At 42.2% G+C, this 18,109-nt stretch overlaps 1 protein-coding gene across 1 annotated transcript in view; it reads left to right on the top strand.

Annotated features, from left to right (window-relative positions):
- TACR3 (tachykinin receptor 3) overlaps positions 1 to 17,039 on the top strand; it is a 35,211-nt gene extending 18,172 nt beyond the window's left edge. The window contains exons 4-5 of the mRNA XM_079990286.1: positions 12,812 to 13,008; positions 16,019 to 17,039. Of these exons, the coding sequence (XP_079846412.1) occupies positions 12,812 to 13,008; positions 16,019 to 16,334 (513 nt within the window). The 3' untranslated portion in view covers positions 16,335 to 17,039. The remainder of the gene's footprint in view (positions 1 to 12,811; positions 13,009 to 16,018) is intronic.
- The last annotated feature ends 1,070 nt before the right edge of the window (positions 17,040 to 18,109 follow it).

Genomic DNA, 18,109 nt, shown 5'->3' with positions numbered 1-18,109 from the left:
CCTGGTGCCTTCATTATACACCTTTACGCACCAGGCAAAAACATTCCTTTTTAACCAGGCCTTTGCCTGACTTGATCTACTTCCTATACCCTTTTTAAAATGCTGGCTCTCTGGGCGGGGGGGGGGGGGGTGGCGTGTTATTGGGTCGTTGTTTTTGTTTTGATTTTATGTATTTGATATTTATGTGAATCGCCTTGAGACCTTCAGGTATAGTGTGGTATAGAAATAACAACAACAACAACAACAACACAGGGTGTGCAAAGAGGAATTGGGTCACACCAGTATTTCTGTGCCTAGCACAAGAGGGAACTGGATGAGCCATTTTACTACCTCCTTTTCATTTTGTCAGTGAAGCTAAGAGGGTTGAAAATGCAGAGTATAGGATTAACTACAAGACATGGGAGAACCTGTAAATTCCAGCTTCTCCAGTCTTAAGTCCAGTTCTTAAACCCTTGTGACAATCCAGTAGTACTTTAGAGTGATATTGACATATTCACCCATTCCCTACTTCAGAATCCCAGTCAGAAGGATTACTTACTATTTTTCTGATTGCATTTTTATCCTGCCTTTCCTCCATGGAGTCCAAAGTAGTACACATAATTTTCATCCTCCTCATTTTTTCCTCACAACAATCCTGTGAGGTAAGTTCGGCTGAGAGAATTGGACTGACCCAAGGTCACCCCGTGAGCTTTATAGCCAAGTGTAATTTGAACCCTGGTCTCCCAGGTCCTAGGGTTTATCTACACTTACCTTTTCTCTGTGCTTCCCAGGCATGGTCCACGCCTCAGATCTCTGTGTCCGAGGACTCTTCTTTTGCTCCAGATCTTTCCCCATGAAGATCTACTCTTTAAAGCTGAATTGGAGCCAAGAGCAATCCACAGAAAACCCAAATTACCAGTTTTGCACTTCAGCTTTAAAGAGCAGGCTTATTTTTGCAGGAAATGCTCTGGGGGCAGGGAGGGGAAAGCACTTGGATATGGAGCTTCAGAGCTCAGACCTGTGCCTGGAAAACAGCAGGCAAGATGTATGTGTGGATAAGCCCTCTAACTACTACATCACACTGTCTCCTGGCTTCTGAGCACAACAAGCACATTTCTCCAGGTCAAGCGCCACCTCTTCCAACAGCTGTGGCAGTTTGTACGAAGGCCTCTCAAGGAGAGAGGTGAGCAAAGGGCCGTCCTGCTCCCCTCCCCAAGCACCCCTCAGTCTGTGAGTTTAGATGCCACTATAGCAATTCAAGCCATGAGTGACAGCTTACCTAGAATTCAAATCTCTACTCCTCCCCTTGCAGTGGTGGCTGCAGTGCTGATAAAGGGTTGCCGGTGGGCAGTGTTTGACGGACTCATTTTTATGTGCCAGACTAATTTCTGCTCTAGTAACTGAGATTGCTGGAGCATTGAGCACCTTGTACAAAACAAATGCTCTCTCCTTCACCCTAGAACTATTTCGGCAGCAGTTTTTCTGAAGCTTGATGCCAGCTTAATTGTGTGCAAGATTTAGTTGCAACCTTCTGCTGTTTAAGAGCGGTCAAATGTCATATCTGAGAGGCAGAAACCTACTTTGGTAACTGAATGTCAAAGCTATCCATATTGCATTGATACAAAAACATTTGGAGCACATCTTCAAAACTTTAAGCTTGACCCAAAAGCTCAAATTCAGATATACAATTTGAAAAACCATTTTAATACCCAAATTCTCTTGTAGTTATCCACATACAGTGGTGCCCCGCAAGACGAATGCCTTGCAAGATGGAAAACCCGCTAGACAAAAGGGTTTTCCATTTTGTAGGCGCTTCGCAAAACGAATTTCCCTATGGGCTTGCTTTGCAAGACGAAAATGTCTTGCGAGTTCCTGCGGGTTTTTTTTCCTTCCCCCCCCCTTTTTCTAAGCCGCTAAGCCGCTTATCAGCTGATCCGGTAAGCCGATAAGACGCTAAAAGCCGCTAAAAGCCGCTAAAAGCCGCTAAAAGCCGCTAAGCCGCTAATAGCGCTAATCCGCTAAGCCGTCAATGGGCTTGCTTCGCAAGACGAAAAAACCGCTAGACGAAGAGAATCGCGGACCGCATTCTTTTCGTCTTGCGAGGCACCACTGTACAAGTTATAATTTTTCAATGAGTGAAATTACACATTTCTCCAGATTACTGATGTGGGATCCCCAACACATTGCCCACAGACATTGTGCCTGCTAAAATAAAATGTGACTTTTGCTCTCACTTTTCGTTTTGGGGGTAGGGGTTGGAGCGATAAGGACATAAAAAGCTGCCTTATACCAAACCGGAACATTGGTTCATCTAGCTCAATATAGTCCACACTGACTGGCAGTGAGTCTCCAAGTTTTTAGACAAGGAGACTTCCCCAGTCCTATCTGGAGATATCAGAGATTAAACCAAAGACCTTCTGTACACAAAGCAGATGCTCTACCACTCAATTATGGTCCTTCTCCCCCAGCAAGACTTGTTTGCTCTGTTCCTGTTTTTGGTCTTTTATTTGTTTTTTGGGGGTATTTATAATGTGAGGCTTGTTTTGCAGTGGGTGAGTGGGTGGGTGGGTTTTTAGCATCATCAGTGTCCCTCTTGTGAGGCCAAGAAGTTGCTTATATCTGCCCTGGACTCAGAATGGTTGTTGACCTATGCAGTAAATCAACACTCATTTGTCCCAAAGAGCAGATCACTATGCTTAATATTGAAGCACAAGGAGAGTCAGAGAGAGAGAGAGAGAGAGAGAGAGAGAGAGAGAGAGAGAGAGGGAGGGAAATCAAAACTGGCTAAATATATGCTGAAAGTACCATTCTGGAATGCTACATTTAGGTCATTAGCATGGTCTGAAAGAGTGAGAATGGGAACACCATGTACCATGTCATCCATTAAAAAGCTTCCCATTATCTTCAGCTTATAGGCTAAATGCTATAATGAAACAACAGCCAAATCCTTTACAAGGCAATTTTCTAGGTTGGTGCCACCATCTCCTTTTCTGTTAGCAAGAGTCCTTCTGCTGCTAAGGATCTGTCAAAGGTCTGGTGGTGGTGATAAAGTGAGAAATCACTCGCTGTGCCAGACACTGTAAAGAAGAAGTGCAGAAGAAAATTTATTTGAAAGCAATGCTCAGAACAAAGAAATCTCTAAGGATGTAATCCTGCATATGCTGGATGTATGCCCCGTTGAACACATTGTAATGCACTTTGTGCTAAGCCCAACCCTGATATGTGACCCAGAAGAATAACATGGTGGATGGTTTCAAAAGCTTCTGTAAGGTGTAGGAGAATGATCAGGGCAGCACTTCCATTGCCCAAATCACTCACCAAGACTATTGCCATTCCATGTGGTTGTTGTTTAGTCATTTAGTCGTGTCCGACTCTTCGTGACCCCATGGACCAGAGAACGCCAGGCACTCCTGTCTTCCACTGCCTCCCGCAGTTTGGTCAGACTCATGTTTGTAGCCATTCCATAGCTGCACCTAAAGCCAGACTGAGATGGATTTAAGAACGAACCGGAGCACCACCTTAAGGCTTTTAAGAATCACTCCTTCCTTCAAGGAGGCATGAATCACCTCCAAGGTCCAAACACCCTACCCTGATCTCACTGATTTAGCCAGCCAGGGCAGGGAAGCAAACATGTGGAGGGCTTCATTGCTTGCTCCCATGCTGCAGAAGTTCCACCAGAAAACAAGGAAGCTGGCACAAGTCATATGATGACAGAGACAAGCTAAAAGTGCAGACCAAGAGTGCTTTTCTGCTCTAGTTGCCCCTTCTTAGTTGTAATGCCTGAAGAAGACTTATAAAGTTCACTGGCTTGCCTTGAGCAAACCACTGGTTCAGATCACAGAGCCAAACCATGGTTTATTGCAAGCCGGTGGGTTCCCAGAGAGGATATTTTGGCTGCTTTGTTCCCCCTCTGGCGGTGCTGCTGTGCTACTCTGAAGAGAAGCCATTGTTTGGCTTAGCATGTCATCCAAATTTGGGCTCAGTTTGTCTCCTCCAGGAAAACCACAAGCTGTAAATCCATGAACAAAGCTTTGGTTACCACTCATGGTTTGTGTGGAGCAAGACAAGCAATAAACCCATATTTACCTGAGGCAGCAAATTCTCTTTTGGCTGGCTCCAGTGATCAGCAGTGCTGCCAACAATCTTCACATATGCTTGGGAGTAGTTTATGTACCTCTAGCTGAGCAGATTCTAGAATTCTGGATGCAATGGGTTTTTCCTCCTTTCAGTAGCCTAACACTGGCGAAAAAGGAGAACCCAACGCAGGAATTGCTTTTGCTCACAGATCTTTCTGGCAGATCAGAGCTAGGATTTATAATAACCACCTGCCTCTCCATTTCTTGTTCCAAACATCCGGAAAGAAAGAGCATTTTTTCAGAAATCTCATCTATATTCTCACAGGCATCTCTAATTTGAATTAAGCCTGCTAACGTCAACTTTCCTGCCACTGCATACTATTTATTTAACCATCCCACTACTAAAGGCAATGGAACACATTTCCTTACACTCTGCTAACGGAATAGCAATTAATTCAATTTCCAGCTCTTAATTTAACACTAAAATTGGGAGGGCAAAAGGTCTGTTGATATCAAACTTGGTAATAAATGGATTTAATGCATAGCAATGTAGATATGCTCCCGCACCTTGACTTTCCCTGTGATTCATTCAAACCAAATGACTTCTCCCAAAGAACAGAGGCCTCTTCCAAATAAATGGTGTTTTATGTGTCAAACAAGTTCTGTCTTTTCACTCTTATTTTTTTTTAATGGGGTTCTCTTATCAATATTGATAATTGCTTCATGCAGCTCAGAACCAAATTAGAGGTGGCATCATTCATGCACTTAGCAATTGCATGGATTGATAGTGGGCAGAATATTAATTAGGCTGCAGGTGCATATACTGCCCCTGACAGTGGAGGCAGGACATAGTTGTCATGGCTAGTAACCACTGAAATACCTTTCCCCATCTGTGCTCCTGTTTCATTCTTCCACAAGAATGCCATGTCAGGGGTGTCAAACAATGTTCCCTAATGCAAACCATGCATCCCATCTATATTCCAGGCAAATGAAGAAACCTCAGGTCTTCTTCAGGGATCTATGTAGCACAACGCCCTTACTAGGGCAAAGGGAACTGCTTGCCAATCACTGGCATTTGTGTGTCGGCTCCTCTTCCCCCACCACCTCATTCTCTTCAAATTAGAAACTGGATGTCATAGAGATGGAAGGTGGGCAACATGGGGGCCTTGGCCTAATTTCATCTGAGGAGGAAGGGTGTCAGAGAGGAAGGGAGTGGCAGAAAGAGAGAGAAAGGGGGCGTCCTTCTGGATCTGCCCTTTCTTGCCATGGGAATGACCTCCAAGGGAATGTGACAGTCAATAGAAAAGAAGGTCCCTCACCTCTGCCATGGTGCATGTTGAGTCTAGGGCCCCATCTGCCCTAAACATTTTAAACAATATCATGGCACCTTAAATGATCATGGCTTCACCCAAAGCACCTTTGTTAATGGGGCTGAACTGAAAGAGGACTCCCTGGGCTACAGTTCCCAGACTTCTCTGGGAAGAAGAAGAAGAGTAGTAGTAGTAGTAGTAGTAGTAGTTTGGATTTGATATCCCACTTTATCACTACCCTAAGGAGTCTCAAAGCAGCTAACATTCTCCTTTCCCTTCCTCCCCCACAACGAACACTCTGTGAGGTGAGTGGGGCTGGCCCAAGGTCACCCAGCAGCTGCATGTGGAGGAGCGGAAACGTGAACCCGGTTCCCCAGATTACGAGTCTACCGCTCTTAACCACTACACCACACTGGCTTGAGGACTTGAGTGTTGAACCACTCCAGGAATTTTAGCTCCTCGCAATTCTTGGCACCTTTAACAAACTACAGTTTCCAGAAAGGATAAATATTGATGGAAAGGTGCACTCATTTATACACTTTTATAGATTTTCAAAGTGACACGTCAGGTTGCTGGATAAAAATAAATAAATTATCTGCTGATTCCTTAGGATAAAGCAGAACTTGGGAGAAGCTGGTGAGAAACAGCCAGACTGATCACCAAGTGCTTAATCATATTGATTGATTGACGCCATATGCCTGCCAGCTCAATGCAAGGAACAACCTAACCCACTGGGAACGGAATAAATGGAGTGGAGAAATGCAATTTGCCGTGAAAATTGCTGGATGATTTATGACAATATAATAATAATTTTGCCTGTGGTACTGGGTACTGTTTTTCAGTCCACTAATGATGCCATACTATAGACAAGTCAGCATTTCTGGAACGTAAGACAGATAAAAGGTTGAAAATGGGACAGTGGCATCAGAGCTGAGCTTAGAACAAAGTCTGGAGTGGCTGTTTGTTACCTGGTGTGGCCGTGTGCCCTACTCTGCAGAAGGCAGACTTCTCTTTGAAGAGCTGTCCACTACAGGTGTAATTTAAAGATAAATAACCCAAAACCAGCAGCTGGACTGCAGACTGAGCAGGCACACCATCCACCTGATCCCAGTCTTCCCTACTTTGGAGTAACAAAGGAGTGGAGTCTTTAGCAGAGGAGTCACCACTTCCTAAGCCCTGCTAGGCTTGTCCAAGTCAAGGTGCAGCATGGGTAAAATCACCTAACCATCTATTAGGAAGACCCCAGAGCCTGTGCTACTGAATGTATTTACAGATGATAATACAGACTTGATAAATCCCTGCTTGGCTAATTTTGTAGCTGCGCGTATGACTATTGCCAGCTTTTGGAAGGACCTTAATGGAGCTGATTTAACAGCATTGTGTAAAAGGATTTTGCAGGTAGCCCTAGCAGAGAAACTTACATGTACACTAAGAATAGCTAGAGGAAGTAAATGCAGAGAACAATTTGCAGGAGACTGGTAGAAATTTATTGCTTATGCAAATACTTCAGACAAAGAAAGGAGAGTCCCTAGGGTGTGTGCCAATATATGGATTTGTTAAATGTTTGTCTTCTTGTTGTTGTTGTTTTTGTAACCCTTTACATTTATTCAAAAGTTTTCTTCACAAAGAAACATCTTCATATTTTTGTTTCTGAATTTGTTCAATTGGTTAAGGTCCAGATTTTGTAATGTTCTTTCCTCTCTTTAATTTATTTTTATTGGTTACATTTGTTATACAACTTAAAAATAATTAATAGTGTTTTAGAAAACGAAAATGGGGTGGCTTTTCCATTTTTTATCCTCATTTGATTTTCTTTTGCTTTTTCAAATTTTCTCCATCATTGATTCAGAAAATAGTTGTGCAGTGTCAGGGCTTGCAGATCTTTTTTTTCCCAGGGTGAGAAGGCATCTGGAAATGAGGGGCTTTGGATCCAGAAATCACAACCTTCCCCTGTTGCAATCCTGAAATGCCCCACGTTTGCTATTACCACCTGCAGAGAAGCCAGGACAGTGCAACTATCATGATCCCTGAATCCAGCAGCTATCTAGACACAGAGTCAGAGTTGACTGCTGGAAATCAGCAAACCACTGCACTCAAAGCTGTCAAACAGGAGCCCCCAGAATAAATTCCCAAGCCACCAGGGCCTCTGTGATGAGAGCCTGGACCCTATTGGGCACTTTCCCCTAAGCCTGAGGAACCAGATGCCTCCCACCAGCAGAAGGCTATGGATAGACAAAGCATTCCTGTCTTCAGTACAGGGGGTTGGCGCTTTAAAGCTCTGACGTTCTCCATTAGCAGATAGAGTCTGGAGGAGATAGTCAGGAAACAGTGACTTAAAAGCTCCCAGTCTGCTCTGGACGAAAGTTGGAGCAAGTTGCTCACTTGGAGCTATCCATGGTCCTGAGCAGCCTTGCTGTTTTACCTGTGGGATCTAGCATTGGACAGCAACAGACCTCTCTCACACACTTTGGAGGTCCATAGGATTTCACCCTTAATTCAACATTTCCATATGTTTTTATGTATAACAGAAGGCTCGTTCACGTGTTACTTTGAACATAAGCACAATCTATCTCTATAGATGCACACAGATGCTGATTTGTAGAGCTCAGCTAACAGACACATAGGTACGCAAATTATACCCTCATAGAACACCCCCAGTGTTGCAAAGCCACACACTTTCTTCCTTCTTTCATCCCTATGTTGCTGTCACCACACAAAGTTGGCTCTTGGAGATATTGCCATAGACATCTTTGCCTTCCATTCTTCTTTACCTGCATCATATTTCCTTTCACTTACAATCTACCAACTACTGCAGCAATTGCATTTAGGTGCTATCCAATACCCACTGACCTGGAAGTAAGTCCCATAGATAGAATTGCACTCCTAGTAGTGCAAAAAAAAAGGTGATGTTGAAAGACCCCACTTTCCCCAAGGGCAGGAAGGATGGGAAAACTCATAATGCAATCCCATAATGTTTAATAATGCAAAACATGAGACCAAAGCAGAGAGGAGGAGCAAAGTGTGAGTGCTCAGTACTGAGGTCATGTTTCCTTCTTCTCTTTTATGACTAGCAGCCGGAATGGAGAACCTATGTCTCTCTAGATTTTGTTAGATTCCAGTCCCTTCAGACCCAGCCAACATGGTCAGGGATGATGAAAGAGTCTTGACAACATCTAGAGAGGTACATGTTTCCTATTCCATTTTAGCAGCTTCAATCTGAAATGGACTTCAATGATAGGGAAAGAAGCCGTCCATGAAAAAAAGCAAAATATTTTCTCTTTAAGTACTACTCTTTGCAAGGAAATGTTCTTGTGTTGGGAGAAAATGCAATAAATAAATGCACACTGTTAAAATGTAAGTGGTAGTTATTGCAGTAGGAGGAGAGCTGGACTACAATTTTCTATATTTATAGGGCTAAAGTAGCACTGAGGAAAAGCACTAGTTTTATTCCTCCCAGAGTGCAGTAATAAAGCAGCTAGCATATTTGCAAAGCTTTAGCAGGGTCTGGTCTGGTTTCAAATTGGATGGGGGACTGTGTGTTGAGATTCCTACCTTACATAGACAAGTTGACTCTTGGGGTCCCTTCTAACTCTACAGTTCTATGATTCTATCATTCTAAGACACAGGTTTCCAAATCCTCCAAATTCCTAGCAGTGAAGCAATGATTTGGCATGTCTTCAAACTTCTTGTGCAGAAATAGATTGACCATTGCAATTGCAGGAGCAATCAAAACAATAGAAACTCTTTTCAGTAGTTCCACACCTGACTGGAGTCCTTTCAACACTTTTATTTATTTTAACCATGTCTTGTAACCATAGAATCATTTAAAATGTTAAAATCTAGAAGTACTATTTTCATCTTTGTACTGATGTTGTTTGACGTTGCTGCTTTTAGACTGTTTCATGCTGTTGCTGATTTTGTTTAGTTCTAATTTCATGGAGGTGCTTAAATTGCTTTAAACAATTTCTTGTTGTTGCTGCTGCTGCTGCTGTCATTGTTGTTGTTATTAGTATTATTTACTGCAAACTACCTGGAGAGCATGTGTTGCTGAGCAGCATGTAAATATTACTGCTTAAGACATGCAGCTGCACTTCCAGATAAATATTTAAGGATGAATGTTGGCTGACACATAGTAACCCCTCAAAACAAAACCTTTCCACTATAACTAATTTTTCATGTCTTCATTGATGGGAACAATTATTTTTTACCCTCCAGCCACCTTGGAGGTTGCTGAGCCAAAGCTCCCTGTTGCCCCACCCCCAAAATTGCCTACTGCCAATTTATTTGACATAAATAATACTCATCTGTATCTCTCTTTCCCTGCTGCAGTTGAAAATTGATGTGTTGATGGCATCACAGAGGGTGGACAGATTTGGCCTTCAACTGCTGGCCTTCAACTGCTGGTGCCCTACTTCAGTGTTTCCCAACCTTGGGTCTCCAGCTGTTTTTAGACTACAATTCCCATCAATCTGACCACTGGTCTTGCTAGCTAGGGATGGTGGGAGTTGTAGTCCAAAAACAGCTGGAGACCCAAGGTTGGGGAAAACTGCTTTAGATGGTCAAAAAGAATGTGAAAATTAATGAATGCATGGAGATAACTCTAAATAAATGCAGTATTAATTCTTGGATCACCAGCACTACCAATTTCTTTTTCTTTTCTTTTTTAGTTTGTTATTTGTTATTTACTGTCTTATTTCCTCCCAAACATTGCATTCAACAACACACATATGTGCAGACACCCACACACCCACACCCACACATAAAATGATAATAATGAAAGTAAATATTTTTCCCCCTTTTATCTTCCAAAATCTTTTCTTCAACTTTGACTTCCTGTCAAGTCCCTTTTGCATATATTTTATCTTACATTTGAATGTACACAAAACAATAAACCTTTCTATATAATTTTTCTAATACATTCTGAAAACATAATAAATCCTTAATTGTTGTCCACCTCCTTTTAGTTCCTTTATCACTTGAATGCTAGCACGGAGTCAAAACTATTATTGTATTTTTGAACATATCTTCTATAACCATCCCATTTTTCTGCAAATTTTTGATTTGATTTTCCTCTGAGTTTACTAGTCAGTTGAGCTGTCTCCACCAATTCCTGTAATTTGATTTGCCAATCTGATATTTTTGGAGCCTCGTGATCTTTCCATCCCTTGGCCACAAGTATACGAGCCGCTGCGGATGCATACAAGAATACCTTTCTTAGATTTTTTGGGATCTCTTTATCTAAAATACTTAATAGAAATGCCTCCGGTTTTTTAGTAAAAGTTATCTCCATCATCTTTTTCAGCACTACCAATGTCAGTGGTGGGCGCGGGAGTATTTTTATTTTTTTTTATTTTTTGTCAGTTCTACATATAACAGAAGCAGATTTCTGAGTCTGCAGTGACACAGGACGGGCAGGTCACAACACTGGGGAAAGCATTCAGTTAACAGTTATAAGAAGGCTTCCATCATCCACAAGCTGCCAGAAGACATGACCCATGGGAACAACAAGACATGAACAAACCCACTTTTGATGTTGTGTGTCATGGCATTGTGGCTTCTTTGCTTTCAGGCATCATCCAAGCATAAACAGAGAGAAACGGGGGCAGCAAAAAAATTAGCACTGAAATAGGAAGCTGCCTTATACCAAATCAAAAGGTTGGTCTATTTAACTCAGTATTGTCTACACTGACTGGCAGCATCTTTCTGGGGTTCCACATAAAGCACAACCCCAGTCTTACCTGGATGTGATGTGGATTGAGCCTGGGAGCTTCCACCACAAGGCAGATCCTCTTACCATGGAGCTACAGTCATAACTATGCCAAAGGGAAAAAGGATGCCCATTGCTAAATCTCTGCATTCACCTCCTCTACACCTCTCTAAGCTTGCAGGGGAAGTGGGTGCCCTTGAAGCCATCCCAGTGCATCTTATTTTAGTGTCCTTTCTGACAACCATCTTTTTTAAAAAGAGTATTGTGGGTTTCTCCTCATTTAAAGAGTATTTAATCTTTCCTTCTTGTTTAATGCATAACCTAGACCATGGGTAGGCAAACTAAAGCCCAGGGGCTGGATCCGGCCCAATCGCCTTCTAAATCCAGACCGCGGATGGTCCGAGAATCAGCGTGTTTTTACATGAGTAGAATGTGTCCTTTTATTTAAAATGCACCTCTGGGTTATTTGTGGGGCATAGGAATTTGTTCTCCCAATATATATATATATATATATATAGTCTGGCCCCCCACAAGGTCTGAGGGACAGTGGATGGGCCCCCTGCTGAAAAAGTTTGCTGACCCCTGGCCTAGACTTTTTCTTTCTGTTCTATCCTTTGTGCTCCACTGAGAACCTCTGGTCAAGGAATTCCATATTCAGTTTATGGTTATTACTTTTGAAGTAGAGGGAAATGAATGAAGTTAAGTGTTCCTTATCTGACCATTCTCAAGAGGGTCCACTTCATCGCTTCATGTGTCAAGTCCTTTGTTTTATCCATTCATACAGTCGCTGGCTTTTTGATCTGCTGACCCTCAAAGTGGCTAGACAACACACTTAAAACTAAAAACTAAAACTAAACCACACAATAAAGATCACGTAATGGAGAAGTGGAAGGTGGTATTCATTATGTGTTTGTGGTCTGTGAATCATAAAAGAGATCTAGCTAGCCATTCAGGAAGCCCAAATGCAGATAGTTGCTTTTTCTTAAATCACAGAGGTCACTAAATCAAGCGCCTTGAGATTCAGATGTAAATTCTGTGTGGGCAATTCCCTTCTCAAAAAACAATGTTTGCCACACCAGGGAGAAAGTGCCCTGCAGAAAAACAGCTGCTCACACTAAGCCTTGCAGGGACAGTAACTTGATGAAAACTAATTCAGTCTCTATCCTTTGGCCTGGTTCCCTGCTGGAATGCTTTGTGCTGCCTGGGGGGCAGGGGGTGGATATTGGCACATGTTATTCCCTGCTTAATACTCTGCTTTGCCTCTTCCCATTATCATCCATATGTCCAGAATGTTGATAGATTTATCTCAAATTCTAACAGCTGCAAATGGGCAACATTAATAATCTGGTGTTGCATGGAATAAAAGATGTTCAGGAGCTATTATGTCAAAGAGATTATTACACTGTGGTTTCTGCCTATTTCCTACATGGAAGCTTCTGATCAAATTCCAGTTTAGTATCTCTCTACCTATATATCTACCTCTGAATATGATGCACATGTCATATAATAAGACATATATGCTATCATTTGTGTGCTTGTTATCCCACAAACATGATATACCATGCGCAACCCAGTCAGATAGGCAGGATTATTATTAGTGAGTTTCTTTATTGGTTTCAGTGTTCTTGTATCGTGTGTGTGTGTTCCCTGTATTTTAGTTCTATTCAAAAAATAAAATTCCATGATTAAAAGACATTCATGTCCGTACATTTTTCCAAAACTCCTCTCCTTTTCTGCAGGTGGTTAAAATGATGATTGTTGTCGTCCTGACATTTGCAGTCTGCTGGTTGCCGTACCATATTTATTTTATAGCTACTGGCATCTATGAGAACTTGGGCCGCTGGAAATACATTCAGCAAGTCTACTTAGCCACCTTCTGGCTTGCTATGAGCTCCACCATGTACAACCCGATCATCTACTGCTGCCTCAATAAAAGGTAAGAATGCCTAAGAATTCCGTGAGGTATTTGTGGCTGTAATTTAGGAATAACCTGTCAGACGACTGTGGGCATTTTCGTTTCGCTTATTCACATTTTCAAATCAAGATATCCTCCTACTTTCCCTTGAATCTTGCGGTACTTTATATTTCAAGCAGAAGACTCCTTCAGACAGAGGGCAAGCCTCTGCAAAGCAGAGCGCATGACCACCTTGGTTTCTTGAGTCTTCTTTCTGCCTGATACAGCACATTCTAGGGAGGAGATGCCACTGGAGCCCACTGAATGATAAAGTAGCTTTGAATTTGCTAGACAGAATCCAATTCATGCTGTTTCACACTATCACCACTTCCCTTCTATCTACATAATGAGTAGGAACTGCGTGCCTATTTCACTGAACTCAGGTGCAATCTAGACACATATAAAAACTGTTCTGAAAATGCTTTTTTAAAGTAATTTTTAAAATACATTGAATTTTCCATAAGGCTCACCATTGCCATCTAGTGTCACATTGCATATTGCACTTAAAACACACTTAAAACATTTTATTTGCACCTGTATAGCTGAATCCTCAGACACGGAGTGGCATTGCCATCTTTGGGGGGGGGGGGGGAACCTGCACATTTGACACTTGGAAATTCAGCAGATGAAGGTTTGCTCAACATGGCACCTAAAACACTGTCTATCCACTGCAGTGCAGCAGGGCGTGATTGGGTACTAATTTGGGAAATCAAAATTCAAATTTGTCTTCTGCTGTGAAATGTATCTTCTACTCTGATCTACTTCTTGGCTTGTTACGAAGCTGAAATGCTCCTCTGAGGTAGAATATAGAAATGTTACAAACAAATGCTAGGAAACAGTTCACCAGTTGACTTCCTGCCCACCATGAGTTTTTAATGGCACGGGAGCACATTTTGCTTTAGTGATACTGTTAAATGCCAACGAGGAACGGATTGAATTATTTTTTTAATTAGCAGCCCTTCCTGACTGAGCCTGATTACACCTTAAAGACTAACAGATTTACAAGCATATGCCACAATAATCTGTTCATCAATATGGTGCTACAAGACACCGCCTTGTGTTTACTGTAGCAGACTAACACGGCTTCCCTCACCCCTGCCATATTATGCAAGATGCAATGGATTGCAAGATGTGTAGATGTTGGGCTTGGAACACAAAATGAAGTAGCAGAAAACATTGTTTACTTTCTGCTCCCTGAAATGTGAACTATGCTTTGCGATTCATCTGTTAGGCACTGGTCTGCTTTTTAATTCTCATCTGACTTTGATTCACCTGCTTTAACTCAAACAAAGCATTTTGCCTCTGGTGGCTATAGGAACACTAGTTAAACTACATTTCTCACCTTGTTTCAGTCTCAAAACATATGAATGGCATTATTAATACAGAAAATAATGCATCTGTCCCTGCCCAGAGCTTCTGTTATTGCCTACATCTGTAAACATGTTGTTGTTGTTGTTTAGTCGTTTAGTCGTGTCCGACTCTTCGTGACCCCATGGACCAGAGCACGCCAGGCACTTCTGTCTTCCACTGCCTCCCGCAGTTTGGTCAAACTCATGCTGGTAGCTTTGAAGACACTATCCAACCATCTCATCCTCTGTCGTCCCCTTCTCCTTGTGCCCTCCATCTTTCCCAACATCAGGGTCTTTTCCAGGGAGTCTTCTCTTCTCATGAGGTGGCCAAAGTATTGGAGCCTCAGCTTCAGGATCTGTCCTTCCAGTGAGCCCTCAGGGCTGATTTCCTTAAGAATGGATATGTTTGATCTTCTTGCAGCCCATGGGACTCTCAAGAGTCTCCTCAAACATACACAGTCCTTTGGCTTTTATCAGCAGGTCTTTACAAATCCAGATCACTAACCTAAGCCTTTATTGCAGGGGAGAAGCTAACCTGATTGTAGCTGGACTTTATGCAAAAATCACAGGGTGGTTTACAATATAAAAACACCGAAATGCATACCATAATAAGAAATGAAAACAATACCTCTGTTTAAAAGGCTATAGATTGTTTAATTAGCCAAAGGCCTGGAAGAAAAATAATGTTTTTGCCTTGCACTTAAAGTTATGTAATGAAGACACCAGGCAAGTTTTCCATGGATGAGCATTCCACAAGTGGAGAGCCACCACAGAAAAGGCCTGTCCTTGTTTTGCTACTTTCTAGACCTCCTGTGGAGGAGGCACACAATGAAGGGTCTCAGATGATGATCACAGGGTCCAGGTCACATAACTAGGCAGACAGACACCTGGATCCCTGGCATGCATCCAAAACAAATTGAATTTATTAAAGCTTATTGCAAGTTTATACCAGGAAACAGGCAATTGAATAATCGAGTTAAAAGCTTAAAGCTAAGAAACTCAATTGGTTAGCTTCACAGAATTGTTTCTTGAAGACTTTTCTGTGGTTACAGACTAATCAAAAACAGTTGACCAGTGGAGGTGACCTGCCTGCCAGGGATCCCATGCTCTCCTGTCCAGCACAAGGGCAGGAGACCAAGTCCAAGAGATCACACGTACCTCATATTTATACGGTTCTTAAGATACTGGGGTTCCTTAAAAGCTAATGATAGACACTTCGGTATCTAATTGGTTAATCTAATTTGCCTCTTTTCCCTTAGTGTTTACCTCTGGCACGCTAGATGTCTTGCACAAGTACACCCCAGATGTCCTCCACATGTTCTGTTCATTTCTCAAACATGCTAACAGGTCCCTAGATGTTTAACTCCCGTTGATGAATGTGCACATATCCATGTGAAGAGTGCCTTCTCAGTTAAACACTTCCTTGTTCCCCGGTATGTCCCTTTGTGCTGCTTGTTCCCCTTTCTCCATTCCCCCTTCGTCCCACAAGCCTGATTACATTTTCTGCCATAGTAACTGTACTACATGTTTAAACACCACAACCTCTCCCCACCATTTTAGGTGCCTAAGCTTGCAACATTATGCTGTTCGATACCTCCTGTGGTACAAATAAATTGCGAGTGACTGGGTTTCTTTGCTTTCAGGTTCAGAGCTGGTTTCAAGAGAGCTTTCCAGTGGTGTCCTTTCATCGAAGTATCTAGTTACGATGAACTGGAACTCAAGACAACCAGGTTCCACCCTACCAGGCAAAGTAGCCTGTACACAGTTTCCAAAATGGAATCCAGCATGTCGGTGGTATTTGACCCCAGTGATGGAGAAACCACCAAGTCTAGCCGCAAGAAAAGAGCTCCTTCACAGGAACCCAGCTTCAATGGTTGCTCACACAGGAGCTCCAAAGCCATGTCAACAGCATCGAGTTACATCAACTCCCCATATACATCGGTGGATGAGTACTCCTAAAGTCTTAGGTGGATGTGAGAGAAAGGAGTATTGCTCATAGGACAATGCTTAGAACATGCATGGCCAAACTTGGCCCTCCAGTTGTTTTGGGACTACAACTCCCATCATCCCTAGCTAACAGGACCAGTGGTCAGGGATGATGGGAATTGTAGTTCCAAAACATCTGGAGGGCCAAGTTTGGCCATGCCTGCCTTAGAACTAAACATCCAAACTTCTGGAAGGCAACTAAGCTACAGATCCCGAGCACTAATTGCATGTGTGTGTGCATAAATATGTTGTCATCATAAGCCTTCTTGAGCTCAACTTGTCTCTGTGCTTTGGAAAATACAACACTGACATGATACCTGTTTACATCAGTCTAATGGCACGGTGCCATATTGTAAAATGGAATGTTTGGTTTTTTCAAAAAATGGGCTGAATCCGGAGCAAATTGGATTCCACTGATATCCATGTGAGAGGTTAGTCATAGCTAACTTAAGTCCCATTGATTTCAATGAGAGCTAAAAGTGCAACTACCTTGTTCTGGTTCCAATCCAGTGCATCTGGTTCCAGTCCGTGTGACGTGCAGAAATTTTATTGGCAATTAAGGCAACAGGTGGCTCTTCTCTAACTTGCTGACTTGTAAACGCTACCATTTACAATGGCACAAAACCTGTACCAGCATTTGGTTCAGTTTTACTATTTAATTTGATGGACAAGAACTTTTTTAAAAAATGGTTAAAATTCTTCAAGAAGCAGATTTTGCTAATCTTCCACCTAGCATTGTTGGATGAAGCTAGACTTCACTATGTAGCTGGGAGACAGCTAACCTTTCAAGAGAAGGGCTTCCGTATAGGGCTAGCAGGTTCCTACCTCATCACCTACTCCCTGCTTCAGAGAATGACGTTGATGCCAATGCTGTTTAATTTTATTTCTATGCCACCATTCCTCTTGACAGAGAGGGGAACAGCGTAACAGGTCCAGCAACTGTACGATGTAATTTAAAACAAAAAGCACAACTAAAATAATGATATCCTACATCAGTCCCATTTGCTACATCGGAAGGGAGAAAGGGTGGAAGGAGCTTCATTTCATACAGAAGTCAGAGGCTTCTATGTGCACATTTACATATGCATATCTCTCTAACCAGACAAGCAAGATAACTTATCACAGTTCAGGGACACATTCCAGCTGGGCAAAAGCACTATTTATTTATTTATTTATTTATTTATTTATTTATTTAAAAAATATGGTAATTATATGCCACTGTATAATAAAGATATATCACAGTGGTTTACAACAATATAAAAACATAAATCCAAACAATAAAACCATTAGAAGTGAACCTTTTCATTAAGTTTTCAGAATTTACAAATTCTTTTAAACAGCACTCACATCCATTGACTTCCCACCCACCCTTCCATGGTGTTTTTTTCATACCATAGAAAGCTTCTATAGCAAACCCTCCAAGTGTCCCTATTTTCCAGAGATGTCCCTGATTTAGAGAAGCCGTCTCAGTTTCTGATTTGATCCCAAAAAGTCCCACTTCTCCTTAGAGTGTCCCTATTTTCATTAGAGGAATGTTGGAGGGTATGGAGTTATCTGACCCCCCGAGCCGTCTAAAGGCAATCCTGTATAGGGAAGTTTGGAGGGTATGCTATATTACTTGATCTTAATTGCCTGCATAGGCCGGGTGGAACAGAAGAGTATTCAGCAGGTGTTTAAAAGTTGGCACAGAAGGCACCTGCGAAAGGAGGGTGCAGGGCAGGGATGCTGAGGGGCATGGCCTAAAAGGG

This window comes from Podarcis cretensis (genome assembly GCF_951804945.1).
Source record: "Podarcis cretensis genome assembly, chromosome: 9".
NCBI classification, from domain to species: Eukaryota; Metazoa; Chordata; class Lepidosauria; order Squamata; family Lacertidae; genus Podarcis; species Podarcis cretensis.
This window is presented reverse-complemented; position numbering and strand designations above follow the sequence as displayed.